Source organism: Artemia franciscana, chromosome 21 (genome assembly GCF_032884065.1).
Source record: "Artemia franciscana chromosome 21, ASM3288406v1, whole genome shotgun sequence".
NCBI lineage: Eukaryota > Metazoa > Arthropoda > Branchiopoda > Anostraca > Artemiidae > Artemia > Artemia franciscana.
Window position 1 is genome coordinate 19,232,644 of NC_088883.1, and position 23,275 is coordinate 19,255,918.

The 23,275-nt window shown below is 36.5% G+C and overlaps 1 protein-coding gene and 1 long non-coding RNA gene across 4 annotated transcripts in view; one reads left to right on the forward strand and one right to left on the reverse strand.

Annotated features, from left to right (window-relative positions):
* LOC136040599 (uncharacterized) overlaps nt 1-23,275 on the forward strand; it is a 95,923-nt gene that overhangs the window by 66,699 nt on the left and 5,949 nt on the right. For all 3 annotated transcript variants that reach the window (XM_065724858.1, XM_065724859.1, XM_065724857.1), the window contains exons 3-4: nt 7,200-7,285; nt 20,777-20,901. In XM_065724858.1, the coding sequence (XP_065580930.1) occupies nt 7,200-7,285; nt 20,777-20,901 (211 nt within the window). The remainder of the gene's footprint in view (nt 1-7,199; nt 7,286-20,776; nt 20,902-23,275) is intronic.
* The window catches only part of LOC136040600 (uncharacterized), a 64,868-nt gene continuing 44,758 nt past the window's right edge, over nt 3,166-23,275 (reverse strand). The window contains exon 3 of the long non-coding RNA XR_010620823.1: nt 3,166-3,175. This is a non-coding gene — a long non-coding RNA (uncharacterized LOC136040600). The remainder of the gene's footprint in view (nt 3,176-23,275) is intronic.

The following is a 23,275-nucleotide window of genomic DNA, read 5'->3' on the forward strand; positions in this document are numbered from 1 at the left end:
ACAGAAATTATTCCTTATAAAAAAGGGGTTGCTCCCTCCTCAAAGCCCCGCTCTCTACGCTAAAGTTTCCATTATTTTAAAAAGTAAAGTTGTAAGAAAGAGCGGGGCGTTGAGGAGGGGACAGTCCTTTCATATACGGAATAATTTCTATTCGTTTAAGTTTTAATGTCATTTCTTGCTTTCAGTTAAATGTTTTTATTTTATTTAATTTGATACAAAACCAAGCCTATGTGTGACGTTGGGAGCTGTAAACCAGCGTTCATGGGACGGTTTGTTTTTAATCGGGCAATTTGCGATTTGGCCTTGACGCATCCACCAACTGTACGTGTGAGAAAATCAGGTTTTTTGCTTTTATAGAATTTTCTTGGTCAAATCTTGGCTGCTCTGTATATATTAAAAAAAAAAATTGTGTCATATTAAAAAAAAATTGTTATAAATTTTTTTTAAATTGTCAAAAATATTGTTTAATTGTTAAAAAAAATTACATAAAAAAATGTGTCATATTTTCTTCTCTTTTTCACTCTCCTGTTGAATTATGTTGTTTAAGATCAACTGCATCACAGCTCAACTGCATTCAGGTGAGTGTTAGGTAGTAGCTTAACAGTAGATTTAAATTACTACATCAATACTGAGAATAGAGAAACCTGCCATGTGAGTTTTGCGTCTGCTTGAACCTAGTCTAATGATTATAATCTTCTGTGTCAAGACTGGAAAAAAAAAAAAAAAAAAAAAAAATCAGAACGGAATTTGTCAGAAAAATTGTTGACAAAAATCTGATTCCTTTTCCGCTTCTTGATGTACAGCGATAGTTATGACACAGTATATGATTTTTTCATTGTTATTATTGAACCGCAAGCGAACTGTTTACTTTTGAAATAATACCGACCAAGCCATAAGTAGTCTCGCGTTTCATGATACCTATTATTCAAATGGCATTGTAGTTATTTTCTTGGGTCATGAATTAGGTGCTACTGACAACCAGACTGTTATGGAATAATTTCCGTTATTTACTGATGACATGCGTGGTAGCATAGATAGTTTCGCTATGATTGTCAAGTTTTGATACTAGATCATTACTGCTGATGCAAATTGGGCCGCATATGGTCTTATGGTTGAGGGGCCTCCTATTTTCAGCAACCGTGTGCACCGCTCACCGTGAAACAAGTGGCGCTCTAGGATTTACACCAGGGGCTGGGAGTGGGCACCCTTCCGTTGTGGTACTTCTTGATATATTTGCTCCTTGGCAATACCTAACGCTTGCATCTAAAATGGACACCTTTCCAAAAAATGTCACTCCATATAGATAGGACGCCCTTTTCTTTTCTTAATTAGAGCTACTCATAGTCACAACAGAAAGGATGTGTACCGATTTTCAAAATAGTGTTTTAAGTTCCAATAAGATGCTGTTTTGATGGCCAAAAACATATCGTGAGAATGAAAAGAAAAATAGATTGACTTTACTCGGGTGAATACAAGAGCCAAGAATTTTTCCTTGGAAGTGAATAACAACGAAGGAGCCCTATTTTTACCCCATGTCCGGAGAAATGCTACTCTTTTGGCGCATGTGTTACGGTCTTTGGACTTAGATAGGCATAATAATAAGTGGAAACCTTTTTGCTATACTTAGGAATGACAAGGAAAAAAAACCTATTGCCATCAAGTCATGGCTATTTGGAGAAAAAGCCAAGACAGATAGTCGTTTTTCTTGTAATAAATATTCCGGCGCTTACGCATTATAGCGACCACGCCCAAGAAGTGAAGTTAGGTTATTCATGATGAAACATACAAAAAAAAGGATGAAAGTATAATATTTTAGTCACAAAATTATGGAAACTACAACAGAAAATTATAGAAAGCAGGCCGCCCAGAACGCATAAATGTTAGTAAGAATCGCGTTGTTGTGTTGTCAGATGTCAGTAAGATTCTTTCACTCCTTGGATGTGGTCGATATTATACGTAAGTAGCCTACCAATATTCCTTTTCCAAGATTTGGGTATTTCATTAAAACAAAATTTTTATAGAATCCTAATAAGGGGGTTTAATGCCAGAAATGCCTCTCACTCAATTGGACTGTATGTCTTGGCTTTTTCTACAATTAGCCATGGCATGGTGCCCACAACTATTCCTTTTTAATTAATTCAGGCTTAGTTCATCAAATGGTGCTCACAAAACTCACAAATTGGATGGTGTGAGAACCATCAAATGGTGCTCATAATGGTGCAAACCATTCGTATGCTAATCACGCAAATTCAGTAGTTGTACAAAAATGGTTTATTTTCCATGTCCAGAAATATACAAGACACTGCTCACGACAGATTTGAAACTAGACTCAAAAATATATAAATTGAGCTTCGTACATAAACAGAAACTAATCTAGTGCATATGCAATTAACCCCTGGTTTATTACAAGTTGTGGGTCACTTGCTCTTACGATATTAGAACTAGGTGATCATAAAAATATGTAGGGGTTGTAGGTGCTGTCTCTTGAACTCAACAATAAGACATATATATGTATCCTACGTGACATTCGAATAATACAAAATTATATATTGATAATGAAGTTCACACCTTGGTACATCCTCAAATAGTATACCTGCAATGAAGAGGAGTCCATCACTCCCACAGAGTAGCACGAAGGGCCATCCTTCTCAAAAAGACATAAATTTGGGTTTGAAAATAAAAATTTCATGTCCGATTGTCCTCTCCTGTGTCTATAATTCCATAAATGAATCCTCTAAAGTATGTCTATATATATATATATATATATATATATATATATATATATATATATATATATATATATATATATATATATATATATATATATATATATATATATATATATATATATACCACGCACGAGAGGGAAGGACCTTGGTTCCTCCCCAATAAAAAATTCCAAGATATGCACAACTTTTTTCTTAATTGTAGGCTATATTAATATGTTTCATATAGTATGTTTCCTAATATTTTTCTTACAATTTAGCCTTTTTGTGTTTGTTTGAATTATGACCCCCCCCCCCCAGCAGATATAATTTGTGTGTACTTGCCTGAAAGGTCCCTATTCCCGAATGATGCTCTTTTGCAAAAATCGCCGCCAACTTAAGGAAGAAAACACTGCGCATAGTAATCTGCAATCTTTTCGTTACCATTTGTGTAGATTGGGCGTGCTCCCCTAAATTATGAATAAAAACTATTTTAGGAATATTTCATCGAATTTTTTTCGATATTTTCATTGAAGAAATTAAAAAAACGAAAATTTTGCCTTCCCCCCCCTAGATATTGAAAACAACATTATACGCCTAAATTTTCGTGAATTGACCCCACTGTTTTTGACGCGGCTTATCTTGTTGATAATATAATTTCAATTCACTTTAAAGAAGTAGGCCTATGGGTACAGAGGACATCAAACGAGCACTGCGGCAATGAAGCGATTCCGCCTCCCGTGCAATAGGGTGACTCTCCTTCCTAAGATTCATCCGAAATCCGAAAGGATTCACAAGGAAATTGAAAAGTTAGGGCCTGGAAAGTGCTTTTGGGTTTTATGCTCTAATATAAAAATCCCCGATCCTAATACCCATCTAAAGTTTTGATGGTATGTAAACGTTTTTGTGTATGATAAGAAACAGACACGGAACAAAAACCTTTCACATGATTTTTACGATTATTTCTATACTTCTCTGTTTCGTATAGTCCTATAATCTTAGTTTACCTGATTGGTAAAAGACTCTAATTCTGGAGAAAATCCTTTTATAAATTAAATAAAATAAGTTTTTTCAACTGAAAGTAAGGAGCAACATTAAAACGAAAAGAAATTATTACGTATATAAGGAGTTCGCCCCCTCGTCAATATGTCTTGCACTAAAGTTCGAATTTTGTTCCAATTCTTTAAGAATGACCGCGGAATCACAAAGGCTGTTTAATTTGAATTAATAGCTCTTTTGAAAGAACTAAAAAAACTTAAGCGTAAAGAGTGAGGTATTGACGAGGGGGCGAACCCCCTCATATACGTTATAGTTTCTGTTCGTTTTAATTTTTAATGTTGCTCCTTACTTGCAGTTGAAAAAACTTGTTTTTTTATTTAATTTTTGATCGTTTTTTTTTAAATAATGCTGGGAAATCCGGTGGCCCTTTCATGGAAAAATTCTCTTTCCCTGAAAAATTGCTCCATGGAAAGATGCTCCCTCGTAACCCCGTCCCCCCGACCCCTCACCCCACCAGGAAAAAAAAATCACCCGTGAAAACATCTGTATACTTCCCAATAACCAATACTATATGTAACCAATGGGCAAAGTTCATAACTTGCAGCCCTTCCCCCCGGGGCTGGGAAAGATTAAGTCATCCTCAAAGACATAGTTATTCGATTTGGTCACTTAAAAGGGCCACTAGAACTTTTAATTTCTGTTCGAATGAGCCATCTTGCGATATTCTACGACCATCGGGTCAATACGATCACCACTGGGAAAAAAACAACAAATGAACACGGATCCGTGATCTTTTTTCTGGCAAAAAAACACAAAATTCCACATTTCTGCAGATAGGAGCTTGAAACCTCTTCAAGAGGGTTTTCGAAAACGCTGAATCTGATTGTATGATTTTCATTAAGATTCTATGACTTTTAGGGGGTGTTTCTCCCTTTTTCCAAAAAGGCAACTTTTCTCTGGCTCGTAACTTATGATGGGTAATACTAAACTTGATGAAACTTACACATTTGAAATCAGCATACAAAACCAATTCTTTTGATGTATCTATTGGTACGAAAATTTCGTTTTTTCGAGTTTCGGTTACTATTGAGCCGGGTCGTTCCTTACTTACACTTTGTTACCACGGACAATTCGAAAATCTGTTTATTTTTATCAGATGCAGCGCAGTAGGCTTGTCTAAGTAAAGTACCCTAAGTTTTCATTTTATTTTTCCCGGTCACTTCGTATGGAAGGAGGGGTCCAAAACTTTCGAGGAGACTCATTTTATTTGTCCAAAACTTTCGAGAAGACTAATTTGATTTGAAGTTAAAGCACTTGTCGAAAGTGATTGGAGGACAACTCGCCCCCTCCCTTGCTGTCTTTGCTGCCTGGGCCTCTTGACCCCAAAAGACATCGAATCAAAATTTTTGAGGTGGCCATTTTTTTCAAAATAGCCGAAAGACCCAATAAATATGCCTTTGAAGTTGGCATAACCCCCACATTGCCTGGGGCAAGTAGTAGCGGAGCTCTTAAGGATCGTTCCCTAGGCTAAGATTCCCAGAGTTTCACAAGGGTATATGATCTGGAAACGACATGGGTACCTGAGTAAGTCTAAAGACATTTTGCACCCGAATATTCAAACTATTCGCTATGTCTCGGGTTGGGAATGTCTTCTGGGATCAAGTTTAAACATTCAGGAATTTTTTTAGGGGAAGGCAAGGTCATGAATCTCAAATTTGATTTGGAAAGAGGGGAGAGAAAGATCAAAGGACACTATGTGTGTCCTGTTCATTGAAATAGCATATGTGCAATATGGTATCTTGAGGGATTAAGTTGATACTTTTAGGGAGTGTTGGAGAGGGATGGGGTGAAGGGACTTCAAATGTTGACTTGGGACAGGGACAGGGACAGGGTTGAATCAAAAGAAACAATGTACATCCATGTCTTAGAAATAGTATATATGTCAAATCTTGGGAACAGCTCAGTTGATGAAGTTGAAACTTTCGGGTGTTGTATGGAAAAGGATGAGGGAGGGCTGGGCAACAGGATTTCAAGTTTTGTGTCTTGGGTAGGGAAAGAGGCAAAACAATTTTGTTCCTGATTCTCAAAACTGTTTTGCTCAACAAGCTCCTATGGAATATGTAATTTACGTGAAGTAAATTTGCAAGGTAAAACAAAGATTATGTATACAGGTTATCAAAATGGAAGAGTCAATGGGCTTTCTTGATTCGTCTCTAGAGGCAAAAAGGGGGGGGGGAATAAGGCATGTCTCCGAACTGTCTAAAAGTTTTCGAACAATTAGCCCAAACAAAACTTGAATCTATTCAAAGTGAATTAGTAAGGTAAAACAAACGACAGTATATTCACACCGGCTGTCAAAATAGAGTATCATTAATATTTCCGGAACACCTAGGGGGGTCGAGTTTAAAACTTCAGGGAGTAGTCTGGAAGGGCAGGGGGACTCAAAATATTAAGCTATGTTTGAGGAAAGGAATATGGGTGCTAAAACATTTTTGCCTTGTATTGATTTGTCCAAAAAGGACCGACAATTTACATTGGAAGCTTGAAACTTACCTGTGTAAGCAATTGGGTTAAAGAAACCCTTATCTATTGAAAATATTTGAAAATTAAATTCTATCGACTGAGAATGGAACCAAAACCTTTTTTTCTGACCATCTATGTACTTCTGTTCATCACAGGTACTTGACTTTGATTGTTTTGTTTATTCCAGACCAAATTCTAAAAGACCTGGGATGTTCACAAATGGGTCTTATGTTTCGTCTCTCCCTTCAGCTTTAAAATGACTTTATTAAGTTTCTTCAGCCTTCAAATTTGTTTTCTGCAGAAAACAAATTTGGGATTAATCTTGGCAGCATTAGTTTATTTTACTCCAAAATGGATCGAAATTTTTGATTGTCTCTGATAAGTTTGTAATTTACAGGGTATGGAGGCAGGGCCAGGTAGACCTAAATGAAAACAAAATATTTTGAACAGCTGTTGCGTCTATTTGTGATGCCCAAAATAGGCCAAACTCACTGGGCTTTAACAACCTAGGGGACAAAGATTTTGAAAATAAGCGATTTGAATCGATTCGTGAAAGCCTAGAATAGGGTAAACCTTGTTTTTCTCCAATCGGCGTGAAATTTTCAGAGTAAGTACACTGGACCAAGTGATCTTCACAAGAACAATAAATTTTTGGAAGAAAGATATTCCTTCTGGGGACGGGCAAAGTGACTTCGGAATTTTGTATTGGGGATAAGGAAAATGAAATTTCCTTCTGTCCTCACAAAAAAGTAAACGCAAGCTCTTCTTCTTTTTTATGAATGTCATCTCAATTCCCACGGACTTTGCTGTTAGTTTTTAAGCAATTCACCTGTTTCAGTCATTTGACAGGTCCCCCCCCCCAAATTACCTTCTATGAACGTGCCCCATGCATATAGTGCAATTTTTCTATATTATGTGTTAGTTTTTCGTTTCTTTTCACTTTATTTTTACCTCGTTGATTTTATTTTTCAGAACAAGTAAGTTTCTTCGGGACTCAGCCATCACACGTGTTTGTGCTATTGCTGGATTTTTCTTCTCAATTCCTGTGTTCTTGACTGGTAAGGCTTTCAAATACTTTTTATGGCTTCCCTGGCTTGTACTGCTTCATTAATTAATGTTGATGCCTAAAGCAAAGATAGTTGGTAATCTTTGACGGTAAATGCTGAATTTTGCCTTATATAATTAGGAGTGTCTGTAACTCCCAGCCAAACATTGGTAGCAAAACAATCGTGTAATACAAGGTATACCGAAGCCTAAAGACACGTAAGCATTTTCTGCAATAGATATTGCATATGTTCTAAATATTATGAACAGATATAGTCCAACATCAGGCTCTTTGAGCCTTCCCCAGGGCGGTTGTATGTATTTATAGTTTTTGTAATTAGTAGTTAATAAAGAGTTCTTCTAAAAAAAAAAGATACTAAAGGGGTACCGAAGCCTAAGGACACGTAAGCATTTTCTACAATAGATATTGCATACGTTCTAAATATTATGAACAGATTTGGTTGGGGGGGGGGGGGGTAAGAGGACTTAGACTTCAGTTTTTAAGGGAAGGCGGCAATATATTTTTTCCAGCCATGACAAAAGATAAGAGTATTCTTTAAGGTTTTGTCTATGCCTGTCGTCTGACTGGACCAGAAGTTGTCTAACAGGATTTTTTATTATTGGTTAATTTTTTAACCAGTTGTTATTTGCGTAAGCACTAGATGCCAAAGGCGGTATTATCTGAACAAAGAATATTTTAATTTTCTAATGTTATTAGTCTGTTTATTTACTTTTGCTTTTTGCGTGCCAGGTGCAGGCACTACCCAGTGTTCAGAAGACTCCCATCTATCGTGATCTTATTCCAGCTCTTTGGCAAAGCTGTCCCATTTTCTGCCAAACTTTTGAAATTCAACAATAGGATCGAAGTTGTAACTGACAGTTCCTCGTCGATTCTTCAATTGACCACCTGGTCGCTTACGCCAATCTGAAAAAAAGCAGTAGAAGCACTTGCTTGATTATACAGTCACCGAATATTCAGAGGACATGGCAGAGACAGCGGAGTCTTCTTTGTTTGACAGTCATGGTGGTGGGCACAGTGTACTTCAACAGCGTACATCATGTCTACACCATGTATAGTCGTGTTGCAATGTACAATAGCGCTTGAGACTGTCGGATTATCGGGTCCTGGGGATTTTTCTTTGGCAGCAGTAGTCTACGACTAGTCTTCATGCTAATCTCTCCCCGCTTCTCCAAATGGCGGTGGATGCGTGAGACGATGGTTTGGGATTCGTTCATTCAGTTCTGTATGTCAAGATCACAGCCCAATGAGAGTCAAAAAGTAAGCCGATGTAAGTTAACATACTGAGTTTTTTTTCTAATTCTCGTATATTACAAACCGGTGATCCAACCGTATATTTAGGACAATGACTTTAGTTTTGACCTTGTTGATCTTCTCACCCAGAAGTCGAGAAAAATACACAATTCAAATTGCTTGGGCAGTTGCTGGATCAGCAGGAAGGGCGACAATTTTATCCGCGTATTAGGTCAGACACCTTGATATACAGACCAATAACGACACCGTAAAAACAAGAGGGCGCTCTTTCTAGCTTTCAGTCTATAAAGTAACTGAAAAGGAAGACAATATGCATTCCTGCTTTACACCATTCCACATCGAAGAGCTCAGTTTCGTCTCCCAGCACTATTGCAGTCGGCTTACAATGCTCATAGCAGGCGTTTAGCAGCTATACAAATCAAACCGGTATAATTTTAAACTATTATCTACCATAAGTTTTCGAGGTTTCCAAAGTCGAAAGTAAGAACGAAATCCTAAAACATGCCAATCATGGGAGGGAGCCATGTCGTTCGCACTGTTAGAGAATAAGATAAAGATTGCGGATCTGGTCAGTGAGTCCTCTCCGTCTTTGAAGTGAGCACTGGTTTTCATATATCACGGTAACTTTTGCTGCCTGGAACCTGTTGAGCAAAATTTCCATGAATACTTTGTAGCCGTCATCATAAGTATTACTTCCCGGTAGCTGTAGGACTCATATTTATCCTGTTTTGAATGCTAGGATTACCACTAGCACCTTCCATTCAGATAGGAGAGTCTTCCCCATACCAGTCTAAACAGAGAATCTAGCTGCTTTGCTACAACAGCGTATTTTTGAAGCTAATTTCGGTGGCATTTCGTTTCCTATGTTTGTTTTTCTAGTATTGGTGGCCACGTTTTCGTTGCACGTTGCCCACCTATGTTTGTATGAAGCAGGTCTTTGAAATGATTCTTTTCACTTCTTTCCAGTTCTATCTTTGAAGGTTCTATTCTTCCCAGAATCGTTGGCAATCAGGACGTAAGTTAGTTTTAACCTGTTTATTTCATAGCTTTTCTTTTAATGTGGTTGATGCGTTTGATGACTATCCCCTGGTCTTAATTGACTTTATTGTCTTTTGTGAGACAAAAAATTTTTCTCTGATTTATTGGGGCATAGCCAAGATGCTTCCATAGGGAGATAGGATCTTATCATAGTCCGTCACACTTGCGAACTTATTCTGTGATTTCATGCAGAAGTCTTTTTTCATTGCTATAATTTATTGTTTCGCAGTGTCTAACATTCTTTTTAGGGATTGTCTCTTCCACACGGTCAACTACAGAAGCATCTTTGTGGCTACAACTTTACTATCATTTCCAGACTTTGTGCTGCACTTGGGGCATTTCTGCTTTGTAATCTCCAGATCGATGCAAAATGAGCCCATGTCAGTGACTCAAGTGCCTTGGTACGTGTGCATAAATGACGGATGTATTGGAAAGTTATCCTTTGAGTCATAGTCGTGCCTTTTTCTCTGGCTCACTAGTTCCCATGCGAGAAGAGATTTCTTTATCCAGCAATCAATCGTACTGGAAACTTTTTAATCGCCGCTTCTATCATGCGGCCCAGAATTTAGGATCAAGTAAAAACTGTTGGGGTCATGGACTGATATAGTTTCTTCATATCCTTCATTCAGTTTTGTCTTTAACAAAGGGTTTCTGTTTTGTAGAGATCGATTTGTATTGTCATTACCACTTGTCTTGGTTCACAGACGTGACATTTCAACTACAAGTGCTGGAATTGTCCTTATTTATTTATTTTTTATCAATATTTATTTTTGAATGGATTGACAAAGAAAAATTCTAGAACAAGGAGGATATCGTTTTGGAATTGCCGGGGCTGGAGGACTGCAAGGGATACAATTGACACTTTTCTATCGACATCAGATACGGACATATTCGGTTTATCCGAAACTTTTTTAGATGAATTTTCAATTGAAAGTATTCATGTTGATGGTTATCAATTGTTTCATGTTGAAAGGAGTATGCAAAAGAAAGGTGGTCTTGGTGTCTCAATTAAAAGTTGCATACCAGCCCGTGCAAGACTAGAATTTTTGCCGATGAATATTGAAATGTTATTTGAATCTTGTGTTGTCGAATGTTTTTTTCCAAATAATGAAAAGATTCTAATCGCAGTTATTTACCGTAGTCCGTCAGCTAGTCAGATGGAGTTTAGAAATTGTTCTGAAAAATTCACGGATAAATTAGCTAGTCTTAATACTTCTTATCTAGTTATGGGAGATTTTAATATTGACTTAATGAACCTTGTTTCTTCTAATCAGAATAGACTGGATAGTAACACTGAAGTTTTTAGAATGTCCGCTATCTCATGGATTATATCCTGTATGTCTTGTACCATCCAGAATAACTGATACGTCATATTCACTAAGTGATAATATTTTTTCACCTGAAAGTGCTGTTAGTACATATGTCATTCCTGATGATTCATCTGATTACTGCATACTTATGGCTGATTTTTTTGCGATATTTCCCGCATAATGAAAAGTCAACAAAGCGAAGAGACTTTGGGGAAAGAAATTTGTTAAAATTGAAAGAAGTTTTTTTCGGTGATGTAGGGTGGAGTTCAGTAACTGATGAAATGGATCCGGATCAATCCTTAGATAACTTTTATAATATATTGACTGAGAAGCTTGATAAATTTTGCCCGTATAGAAATCTGAAAGGAAAGAGGCATACACCAGGAAAACCATGGGTAAATGCATCGCTTTTGAGATCTATTAATGAAAAAAATCGCTTATATAAAATTAAAATGAAGTATCCCGCTGAAATAAATGTAATACGTTTTAAAAACTATAAGAATCTGTTAGTAAGGATTCTTAGGGAAAATGAAAGAGTGTATTATGAAAATTCATATAAAAATTCTGATTCTCCTCGAAAAACTTGGAATTTCATCAAGGAGGCACACTCGTGCCTTTATAAAGAGGCGAACCACGACAATGTTAAGCGATCTTCGGTTCCAGTGGTCGCAGAGGGATGGGGAGGGACGCATTTCGTAGCCCGAGCTCCAACTAAGAAACCAGCCAAATTTCATCCCCCTCCGACTTTTCCTTCATGGGGAAAATCTGGCCGAAAGTTTCGACCGACCAACCCCAGCCCCCCTTTAACGTTGTCCGATCGGGCTGAAATTCACAAGTTAAGGTCCCCTAGGGCCCAGGAGCTTATCCGCGAAATTTCAGCTCGATCCGATAACTCCTTCCCTGTTTTCCAGAAACCACGCATAGCCACTTAATTTTCATATTCTTTTTTTTCTGCCACGCCTACAGGTCACAGCCGAGATCGGATCTGGGTGTACGAAGACTCATTCGATGCGGAGTTCTCCGAGTAAGTTTCCTTGAAAGTTTCGTAGGAAAATCTTAACCCCCCGAAAGTTTCGACCCCCCAATCCCACCCCCCCCCCCCTTTAACGTTGTCCGATCGGGCTGAAATTCACAAGTTAAGGTCCCCTACGGCCCAGGAGCTTATCCGCGAAATTTCAGCTCGATCCGATAACTCCTTCCCTGTTTTCCAGAAACCACGCATTAGCCACTTAATTAACTCATTTCTCCATAAGAGCCCATGTTAATTTGAAATTTTTAAAAGGTATTTAAAAGTTATATTTACACACATGCAGGTGGTTAGCTCAGTCGGTAGAGCGTGGGACTTATAAGGTTAAGGGTTCAAGTCCCTTATCGGGCGGTTTTTTTTTCCACAAAATATGAAAAAATTTCGTTTTCTTAAAGAGTTAAAGAGGCTGCGTCCCATTGTCGAACCTTAAAAGGTACAGGAATTAGGAGAGGCAGTCCCAATTCCTGTACGAGGAGTACAGGAATTATTAATTTACATCCACCATGGATTGTAGAAAAACGTACAGAAATAATATGAAAAAAACTTCGTTTTCTTAAGAGTTAAAGAGGCTGCGTCACAAAGTTGAACCTTAAAACGTACAGGAATTAGGAGAGGCAGTTGGGGGGCTGCCGCCCCCCAAACCCCCCGCTTTTAAACACTCTTTTGTACAGGTTTTTTGTTTTGTTAATTAAAAGAGGGCCTTTCCGAAGCCAAGAGCGGGGGTCAGGGGGGCGGCAGGGCAGCCCCCCCACAACAAAAAAACCTGTACAAAAGTCTTTAAAAGCGGGGGATTTAGGGGGCGGCAGCCTCTCCTAATTCCTGTACGTTTTAAGGTTCGACTTTGGGACGCAGCCTCTTTAACTCTTTAAGAAAACGAAGTTTTTTCATATTATTTTAAGGAGAAAATTGGAAAAAATAAACAGCTATCACATCCTGAGGTATTAACTAATACAAATGGTGTAGAAGCTAGAGAACCGCAACATGTTGCTAATATGTTTAGTGATTATTTTGCTGGTATTGGTCAAGCGATTGTTTCAGCAGGAATAGACTTGTCCCCTTACAGGTCGCATAAAGAATATTTACCTCCCAATGAATATACGAGCATATTTCTGGTCCCTGTTAGTTTTGCTGAATTTCATAAGATTATCAAAAATATAAAAATGGTAATTCAGTGGGACATGATGAATTATCAACAAATTTGTTAAAGAGTATTACCGGAATTATTTTTGAACCACTTATCCCCATTTTCAATTTGAGTATCAATTCAGGTATATTTCCTAGTAGATGGAAAATTTCCCGAGTAATTCCGTTGTATAAACAAGGCGATAAATCTGATGTAAGTAAATATCGTCCAATTGCAATTTTATCGCCATTATCTGAAGTGTTTGAAAAAATTTTAAAAGAAAGGATTTCTAGCTATTTAGATAAAATAAATTTCTTTACCAAATATCAATTTGGATTTAGGGCAAACCGTTCGACAGAACAAGCAGTTGCAGCTCTTTTATTAGAAATAAATGATTGTTTAGATGATGATTTCCATGTGGCTACTGTTTTCTATGATATATAAGAAAAGCATTTGACACTTTAAATCATGAAATTCTTCTTGACAAAATGATAAATTCCGGCATAAGAGGGAAAGGATTGCAAATTATCAAATTATACCTATGCGGACGCAAAATCACAGTAAATGTCGGTGGAAAAATGACTATTTAAAAAGTCTTACTGATATTGGTGTCCCCCAAGGCTCAGTATTAGGTCCACTTTTATTTTTGATCTATATTAATCATCTTCCCCGAGGTTTGCATGAGAATATTAGCCATGCAGTTCTATTTGCAGATGATACAGCTATAACAGTTAAAGCTAGGAATTCATTGACATTGATTGAAAATCTGACTATAAGTGTTACTTCAATTAATCGATGGTTTGTTTCTAATAAACTAGTACCGAATTTTAAGAAAACTAATTTTATGGTTTTTGGTCGTTCAAAACGTTCCACTCGAGAGATTTTTTGTGAGGAGCTACAGGTTGGTGATCAAAAAATTTGTACGGTCCAATCATATCGTTATTTAGGAGTTTTTCTTGATCCCCTTTTGTCATTTCATAATCATATTGAGTATTTAAGATTAAAACTTGCTCAAAATATTGGGTCGATGTACCGTGTGAAGAATATTTTTCCTTTTACCATTTTAAAAATAATTTACCACTCTCTAATTACTTCTTATTTGAATTATTGCTCAGTTGTATATCTTAATACATTTTGGAAGCATATAAAACCCTTGCAGGTACTACAAAATAGGGCAATAAGAATACTTGGAAATTTCTTACATCGACCTCCAAAAGTTGAAAATGTTTCGGAAACTAAAACATTATTCCTCTTCTTAAATTTGTTAGATATAAATGATATATGAATATTAAATGCTTCCATATGGCATTTTCAAATCCAAAATTCTAAAAATTATTTCTATGACAAATCTCTGTTAATCTTACTTCCTCGTTCGGATTGTCGGAGGTCTAGGATGTATCAAATTCCTTTTGTAAGCTCTGAAAGGTCAAAGTTTTCGATTAGATACCAAATACCCTTCATTGCTAACAATCATAAGCTGAATGATAAAATTCTGTTTGATCCATCCCAAAAATCTCAGCTAAATTTAAAAAAGCAAATATTAAAGATTGTTTGCTAAAATTTTGATTATTCACCATTGATGATGGAAATTTAAATTTTAAATTTAAATTATTTGATCTTCTTATTTGTGTGTTTGTTTTTGTGTCCCTGTGTCCAGGACGGTCTCCCACGCCCCTCCTGCCCGATATTTATATATTTACTTATCTTTTATGAGTTTTTTTCTATTTTGTGTGTCTTCTACCGTATTATACTTTGAAATCATTATTACGATGAGATGTTGATGTTTTCTCTTATATTTTTGCACTGTCCCAGCCTTACGAGCTCTGCTCTTTGTTGGGGCATAATATTGTTTGTGTATTTTTTGAGTTGAATAAAGAAAAAGTTGAGTTGAATTGAATTGAGTATTTCACTGGGAATAGTTTTCCTACTTGTCGATCTCGCCGCTATTCCAGGGAGTGGGATCCCGTCGCTTAGAACTGCAGACGCTGTAGCGGACACAATATTTTTGAGAATACTTGTTTATTCGTAGATGATGCGTTCCCTCCTTCCTTTTCAGCAAGGACTTGGGACCGACTGGGGTCGGGTTAAAAAGTTCGATTTTGCTGTGACCCAATCTTCTGTTTTAAAAGGAATTCTTAAACCTTATAGAGCATTTTTAATTAGATGACGATTTAACTCTTATGTCATTTGGTAAGTTTCATGGAGTCTAAAGAGGTGGCTGACTATCTCTCATTAATTGTGGAAAAACTTTTCTATTAATTATAAAACTGTAAACACTACCAATGCAAAGTTCCGAAGTCACTTTGCCCGTCTCCAGAAAGAATACCTTTCTTTCAAAAATGTATTGTTCTTGTGAAGATCACTTGGTCCAGTGTACTTACCCCGAAATTCCGGCATTTGGAGTAGAGGTGGGGAAAAAGCACAGCATATATTAAATACGCAACCGAACAAACCTATTCTAACTTAACCAAAATACCAACTAAATACTTAAATAAAATATACCTACAATGTGTTATCAACCGAGCCAAAACAAATTTTCTCGTATAAAGAAGTTGCTTGACCAGTTTCTTGTCCCATGTTCGCGATGCAATTTAGCGCGTGTGTTCTAACTAACAAGTAAGTACCGCCGAAACTACAAAACGAAATCTTGATATCAATACATACATCGGAAGGATCGGCTTACTAAGGTGATTCCAAGTATATAAAATTCATTAAGTTTAGTGTTACCCATGAAAATTTATGGGTCTGAGAAAATTTACCTGATTTTTCAAAAAAGGGGGGAAGCCCCCCTAAAAGTCAAAGAATCTTAAGTCACACCATAAAATTCAAGCTCTTTATGTACAAAATGTAGAATTTGTATTTTTTTACCAGAAGAAAGATCACGGATACGTGTTTATTTTCTTTAATTCTTTTTTCAAGGGGTGTACCGAACCAATGGTCTTATAAGATTGGCAGAGAATCATTCAAATGGAAATAAAAATTTCTAGGTCCTTTTTAATTGACCAAATATATTGGAGGGTAACTAACAACCCCCCCCCTTTCATTAATCCAAAGTAGTCATCTGCTCAAAATTTTGAGTCGCCATTTTGTTTAGCATTGTTGAAAGGTCCATTAACTACACTTTTGGTGATGACATGACCCCCATAGGCCCTGGGGAAAGTGCTGTAAGTTACACAATTATGCTGCTAGAACAATCAATAGATTAAATTGTATTACTATCCCTGTTAGTTTTGTCGGTAGATCCTGAATCTCTTAATCATAAAGTCAAGGGTTCAAATCCCTTGTCGGACTTTTTTTTTTCAATCATGGTTTTGTGCCCTCTATATGATTATATGAAAATCCTGTCTATGTTACCGCTGACTAAGGTAATTTTTAACTCATTATGTTTTTTCCTATTACTCCAAGAGATCACGATCCACCGCCGAAATTTGAGCAATTTCTTCAAGAATGAATAAGTTAAGTATTCATATTTGTCAATTCGTTGTTACTTTTGGTTTTCATAGTCTCTGAAGAAAGGGCTGTAGGCTACTCAATTTGCCCATTGTTTTAGTATTAGTATTACTAATTTTAGTATTAGTATTTTTAAGGACCTTTTTTTCTGGTTAGGTTTTTGTACGGGGGGGATTTCCGCTGGAAGAGTTTTCCATGACAAGGAAAGTTTCCGGTGCAATTTTCCTAGATAAATTGTGGGGAGAAACCCCCCAGCAAAAAAATCATGGCAGTGTTGCTTCTACATTAAATGTGTTTATATTTTTTCGTGACACAGAGGGCAAAAGCAGAGCATTTTGTTTTACAACAACAACAACAATCTTACTGCTATAGCTTAGCGAAACAAATTTGATAGGGGCCCTTGATCAGCGCCTTGGGACATTTTCCTGGTTATAAGAGTCATTTAAGTGAAGTTTTTATACTGATAAAGAAAAATTAAGCATATCAGAGAACCCTACTGTAGAGATTTCCTGCTCTTATATACAAAAACGTAAGATTTTGCGTTATTGGCCAGAAGAAATATCACGGATGCGTTTTTATATGATTTTCCCCCAGGGGTGATCATATCAAACCAGTGATCCTAGTTATCAGCAGAAGGCTTATTTGGTCGGATATCAAAAGTTTTAGTGTCCTTATTAAGTGACTAAAATGATTGGAGGGCAACTAGTCCCCCTCCCATGCCCCTTTTCCCCCAGAGTCGCATGATCAAAATTTTAAAATAGCTATCTGATTCAGCATTGTTGAAAGGTCTGATAACTATGTCTTTGGGGATGAGATGATCCCCCGTAGTCCTCGGAGAAAGGGCTTTAGACACTAAGTTACGCAATTTCCCCATTGGTCACTCAATATTTGTTATTGGGAAATGTAAGTAATTTCTTTTTTTTTGCGAAGGGGAAAAGTCTCCTGGGGGAGGGGTGGATTTTCCATGATGAGATTTTTCTGAGGGAGTAAAGCTTCAGGAAGAATTTTCCAGGAGAAATTTTACGCGGATGGATTTCATGTTAGTATTTGAAAAATGCTCAAAATTTAATAGGCATTTAGAAAAACAAGTTTTATCGACTGAAAGTAATGAGCAACATGGAAACTTAAAACGAAGAGATATTGTTCCGTATATGAAAGGGCTGCCTCGTCTTCAATACCCCCCTCTTTACGCTAAAGTTTAAATTTTTGTCACATCTCTTTAAGGACGACTCCTGAAACATACGAACCGTTTTATTAGAATGGAGAGCTTTTTAAAGTAGTAAAAAGTACTTTACCTTTAGTGTAAAGGTAAAGAGCGGGGTATTGAAGAGGGGGTAGCCCCTTTCATATACGGAAGAATTTCTATTCATTTTAGGTTTTAATGCTGCTCTTTATTTTCAGTTGAAAAAACTTTTTTTTATTGTTTATAATTCTTGTTAAACAAAAGATAACTTGGGTCGTCTAACTGCAGCAAGTAGTTTTCCAAACTACAACACAACGGAATTTAGACCAAGTGTAAGAGGGTGAAAATTTTAGAGAATATTGATGGAAAATTTTTAACTAAATCAAAAGACACAACATGAATGCAGATTTTTAACCTGAAATTTCTGCTACTTGACCCCTTGACGTAGGTCTTAAAGATAGAGTCTTAAAGGTCTTAAATAATTCTAGTGCTTGTTATTTGCAAGGTTAGCATGTAAATTTCTGTCACTTTACATTCTCCTTAAAAATTAAAATTTATTACCTAATAAATGACCGATTTATAAAATAATAATTTTTACACAACAAATAAACTTTGTATATAATAAATGTATACAGTAAATATATAATATAATAATAATAATGTAATATAATATAAAAACATAATAATGTATATAATATAAGTGTACATAATAAATGTATATAATAAAATTTGTATATAATATCTATATGTTTCAATATATTTGAAATATATATTATTACAAATAGTGTATTATTACAAATTATTACAAATAATATCTTTGGAGAAATAGAATTTGAGCTTTTTTCTCTCACTTTTTATGACGTTTCTAGGCCGATAAAAGCAATAGGAACGTTTACTTTTGAAATATTTTAGGATTGATGGCAATGTTGCTAAAAATAACCACTTGCATTCCTCTACCCCCTCGGCTACTGTCGTCGTAACTTTGGTAGTCTGCGTTTTTGTTCTGTAATTTTAAATTATAAATTTTACCATTTAGTAGCAAAAGCTTCAAACCTAAAGCGAACAGAAATTATAACGAATGATAATAGCTGGACCTGAAACAGATTTACGTTATCCTAGTGTATACATTAATGTACATATCCTAATGCTACTACATTAATGTACATATAGTAATGCTACTACATTAATGTACATATACTAGTCCGTCACGCAATACTAGATTTACGTTTGCTAGGCAACGGGAAATGTTACAGTAACCTTTGGTCGCCTTCGCCGACAAAAGTGTTAAACAATGTAGTTGCCAACCCACTGGACCATTCAAAATGATATATCACAAAAGAATTTTTCCTTAGGAAAAATTGAACTGTTCCTTGAAAACACGTTTCTTAAACTAACTTTAGTCTCCATTCCTTGTCACCCAATGGATGTTGCTATTTAAAAAGAAAAACACACCTTACAACCTAACTCTGTGCCACTTTGCCTAAAATGAAGAACCTCCTTTGATAGAACCCTTTTTAAGTATTAAATATAGGAGACTGAAAAAAATAAAAAACTTTAGTACAATAGTTTTTTTGCTAAAAAAAAAATGCTTAAAAAAGGCAAATTATGATGTATACCGTATATTAGATGATCTAAGTATATGGAATATCCGAGTCAAGACAGATCAAACAAGAAAAACAAGTTTTTTCAACTGAACAGTAAAAAGTAACATTAAAACTTAATCCGCTCCTGTCCGTGGAAAGTCCCTCCATAGAAAGTTCCTGCAACGCAAAATGCTTCTGCCAGGAAGTTACTCCCGAATAATTTCATCCTCGCTTCGAATTCCCCCCAGAAAATGTCTTGCTTTAGCGTACTTTAATTTGAAGAAACACTTGTTTTTATTTGATGTCTAATGTTCTTTAAGGTCACGGGGGAATCCCCTTTGTGTGGAAAATATTCCCCGAAAATCCCCCTCCCCCAATGGAAAGTTTTCCCGCTGAAAATTTTCCCCATGGAGAATTTCTCCTGGCGCTATTTCTCCCATGAAGAATTTCTAGAGAATTCCAACTCTGCTGAAAATCTTTCCCCGACAATTACAACTATTTTCCCTGGAACAATTCCTTCCTGGGAAAAAAAAATTTTCCCTGGACAATTCCTTCAAAGTATGCCTAAATACACATGTAAAATGGGATCGCCAACGAGAAAGTAAGAAAAATAAAATGAAATTTCGTATACGATCTCTGTCAAATTCTCCCGTGTAAATTTTCCCCTGGGAAGTCCACACTTAAAACTTCCATCCCAACGGGAAATTTTCTCCGTCGAAAATCCATACCCAGAAAATTTCCTCTCATCTGAAAAATACCGGTACACTTTCCTGTAACAAATACTATATGTGGACAATGGGCAAATTTCGTAACTTGTGGCCCTTCCTCCAGTGGTTTTGGGGGGTCATGTCATCTTCAAAGATGTAGTTATTGTACTTTTCAATTATACTAAACAAAACAACTATCTCAAAACTTTGATAAGACGATTTTTTTGGAAAAAGGGCGTTGGAGGGGGTTAGTTGCCCTCCAACTGTTCGGTTATTTAAAAAGAACACTAAAACTTTTGATTTCTGATTGAATGAGCCTCGCAATATTTTAAGACAATCGGCTATGCGATCACACTTGAAAAAAAAAAAAAAAAACATGCGTCCGTGTTCTTCCGGCAACAAATACAAAATCCTACATTTTTGCAGATCGGAGCTTGAAACTTCTACTGTAGGGTTCTCTCATACGCTGTTCCCCCCCTTTTTTGTTAATTCGACAATATTTCTCAGGTTCATAGCCTTTGATGGATGACAGTAAACTTAATGAATATTATCTATTTAAAATCAGCAAAGTAAGCCAATTCTTTTGATATATCTATTGACGTCAAAATTCCGTTTTTTAGAGTTTCGGTATTGAACCGCGTCGCTCCATACTTACAATTCTTTACCATGAACTGTTTGGTAAGAATTACCCACTTGTCATACTTCTCTCTAAAGAAATGATTAGCCATTCAAGTTTGAAGGTGTGGATTCTGATTTTGTCGTCTTACTTGTTTTCAGCAAAAGGCTTAATAAAAACAGATATATTTTTTAGGTGTTATTTTGTATACAATCATACAGTTTCATTCAACGCCAGCTATAATTACATCCATTTTTATTGGACTTGGGATTATATTCTGCGGATGCGCCATGGTTCATAATGTTTTTATCTGGCAAAGGGTAAGTTATGTTCCTTTTCAATTGTAAAAAAATAAAAGGTAATAATAAAAATTGTACAGTTTATTTGGGGGAGGGAGAGGAGTTTCGTATAAATTTGGGGGAGGGAGAGGAGTTTCGTGAGCATTTCGTATAAAATCTAAGAAAAAATGGTCACTTGACATTTGTGACCTCTTGACACAAAGGTTGGTAAGTGTATTCCTTTCGTGGATTTAAGCGTCCAATGAAGGGAAAACACGGCTACTATTTAAACACTTAAAGTGCAAAAAAACAACAGTAGAAAAAAAGAGAGAAAATTACCGCTTATTAAAATAGAAAAAAAAATGAGATTCAGGCTCGCCGGAACTAAATACTGAGGCTAACTGTTTCATCACAGCGGTGTCAATATCGGGGAGCCTTAGTGAAGCATTTGTAACGCAAATGTAGAGTTGTAATTTTAGCATTACTGAAGCGACGTCCACCGATTTAAAGGTCTTTTTGTGGCGGAAACATTAACGAAATCAACAATTAGTTTACCGACGGTGAAGAAAAATAAGTACAAAGCAATCCAAGATCCTGCCATCTTTTCTAGTAGATTAATTTTAAAAAAAGTTCAAAAACAGAAGCTTTTCAAAAAATTAGAGCTGCATGAAAAGTTAAGGTAAGAAAGAACAGATTCCTTTATTGAAAAATAGGAGCCCCAAAAGTACTTCTATTGGAGTTCATCTGACGAAGAAACTTAAGAAGGCCACTTTGAAGCTGATTGGAGAGATGAAATATAAGACCCCGTTTTTGTGCACCCCAAGTCTTTTAGTCATAAGACTTGTATTGATCAAAAGAATTAAAAGTCAAGCATCTGTACTGGACAGAAGTATTACAAGGCGCAAGTGACTGGAAAAAAGTTTTGACACATTCTTGCTACGGATATGAATTTCAAGCTTTTAAGAAAACATATCCTTGCTTTTTCTGACGAATGAGTCGGAGAAAAATGTTTTTGCACCCTTATCCCTTTCCATAAACATGATATGTGACTCCCCCTCGTTCACTTAAAAAAAACGTGGAAGTTTTAAATCGATCCCTCCAGTCGTCTTGAGGGCATTGAAAATACACTATTTCAATACCTAACTCGAATATGTTGCCTATTGATTTGCCTCACTGTATTACCGTGAGTTGATTCAAAGTTCAACTTTGACATATAGTTTAAAAACTTGATGGATCGGAGACTGTTATTTTTACCCCACATCTCCTCCTTCCGAACGCAAAACATGTAGGCCCTTGGCTCTTTCCTCACCCCTACACTGCGAAAGTTCCAGTTCAATTGTCACCTGTCGTTCCCAAGATGTCACACATATGTCATCTTGACATAGTTTCTTTCTATCTACCTACACGATCCTCTCCCCCCCCCAAAAAAAAATACAAGATCTACTTGACCCTCCAACTCTCCCTTAAAAATTTCAAGATAATGCCTAAGCTGTTCCTGAGATAATTCAAATGCTCTGTTTTGACAACCTCGGTGCTGGTAGGTTTCTTTCATTCTGTATTGCTACTTCACCGGATCTAGTCTGATAGGACTCATAGTGCCAACTATTTTAAACAGGTTGGAGACCAAATTTCTATACCCTTCCCCCCTGTCCCCCCTACGTCAAGATCAAGGCCCAATTGGTCCCTCCAACTCTCCCCGAAAGTTTGATCCCTGAAGCTGTTCTCAGGATATTATCAGGATATAAGCTATTTTAATCATCTGGCGATTAATTATGCTGGTCTAGGATTAATTTTATTAATATTTAAATTAATAAAAAGAATTAAATTAATTAATTCTGGCACTATGCGTGTAAAGACACGCATAGTGTCTTTTCGTTACGTTGTTATTTCACCGTGAATAGATTCCGTTAGCTCTTTACTTAGAATAATTTTATTACTGGTGATTCTAGAAATATTTGTAATTTGAGGGCTACTTGACCCTTAACAGCCCCTGAAAGTTTCTGATGTAGACATGATGTATTGCTTAATGTATTGCGAGTATCTTGTTTTGTTTAGCCCCTCTTCCCCCTTTCCAAGTTAATATTTAAGGTCTAAATGTCTTCTCCTAAAAAAAATGTTCCATGAAAGTTTCAATTTGATCTCCCAAGCTGTTTTCGAGATAGTGCAGATGAGCTATTTTGACAAACTGACGAAGCATAGCGTCTTTGGATTTAGCTCGCTATTTAAACGTGAAAAGATTCTAAGCCTTATAGCAGCTTATAGTGTGAGAAGTTTTAGGTTGGCCGGTGGCAAAACATATTTAGCCCCTCGCCCTAACGCAAAATTGGAATTTTCTCCTGTCCACCCCCTCTTCCTTCTCCTACGCTACCTGACTGCTTCAGACCCATGTCCTGACGTGTTCCTGAGATACTGAATG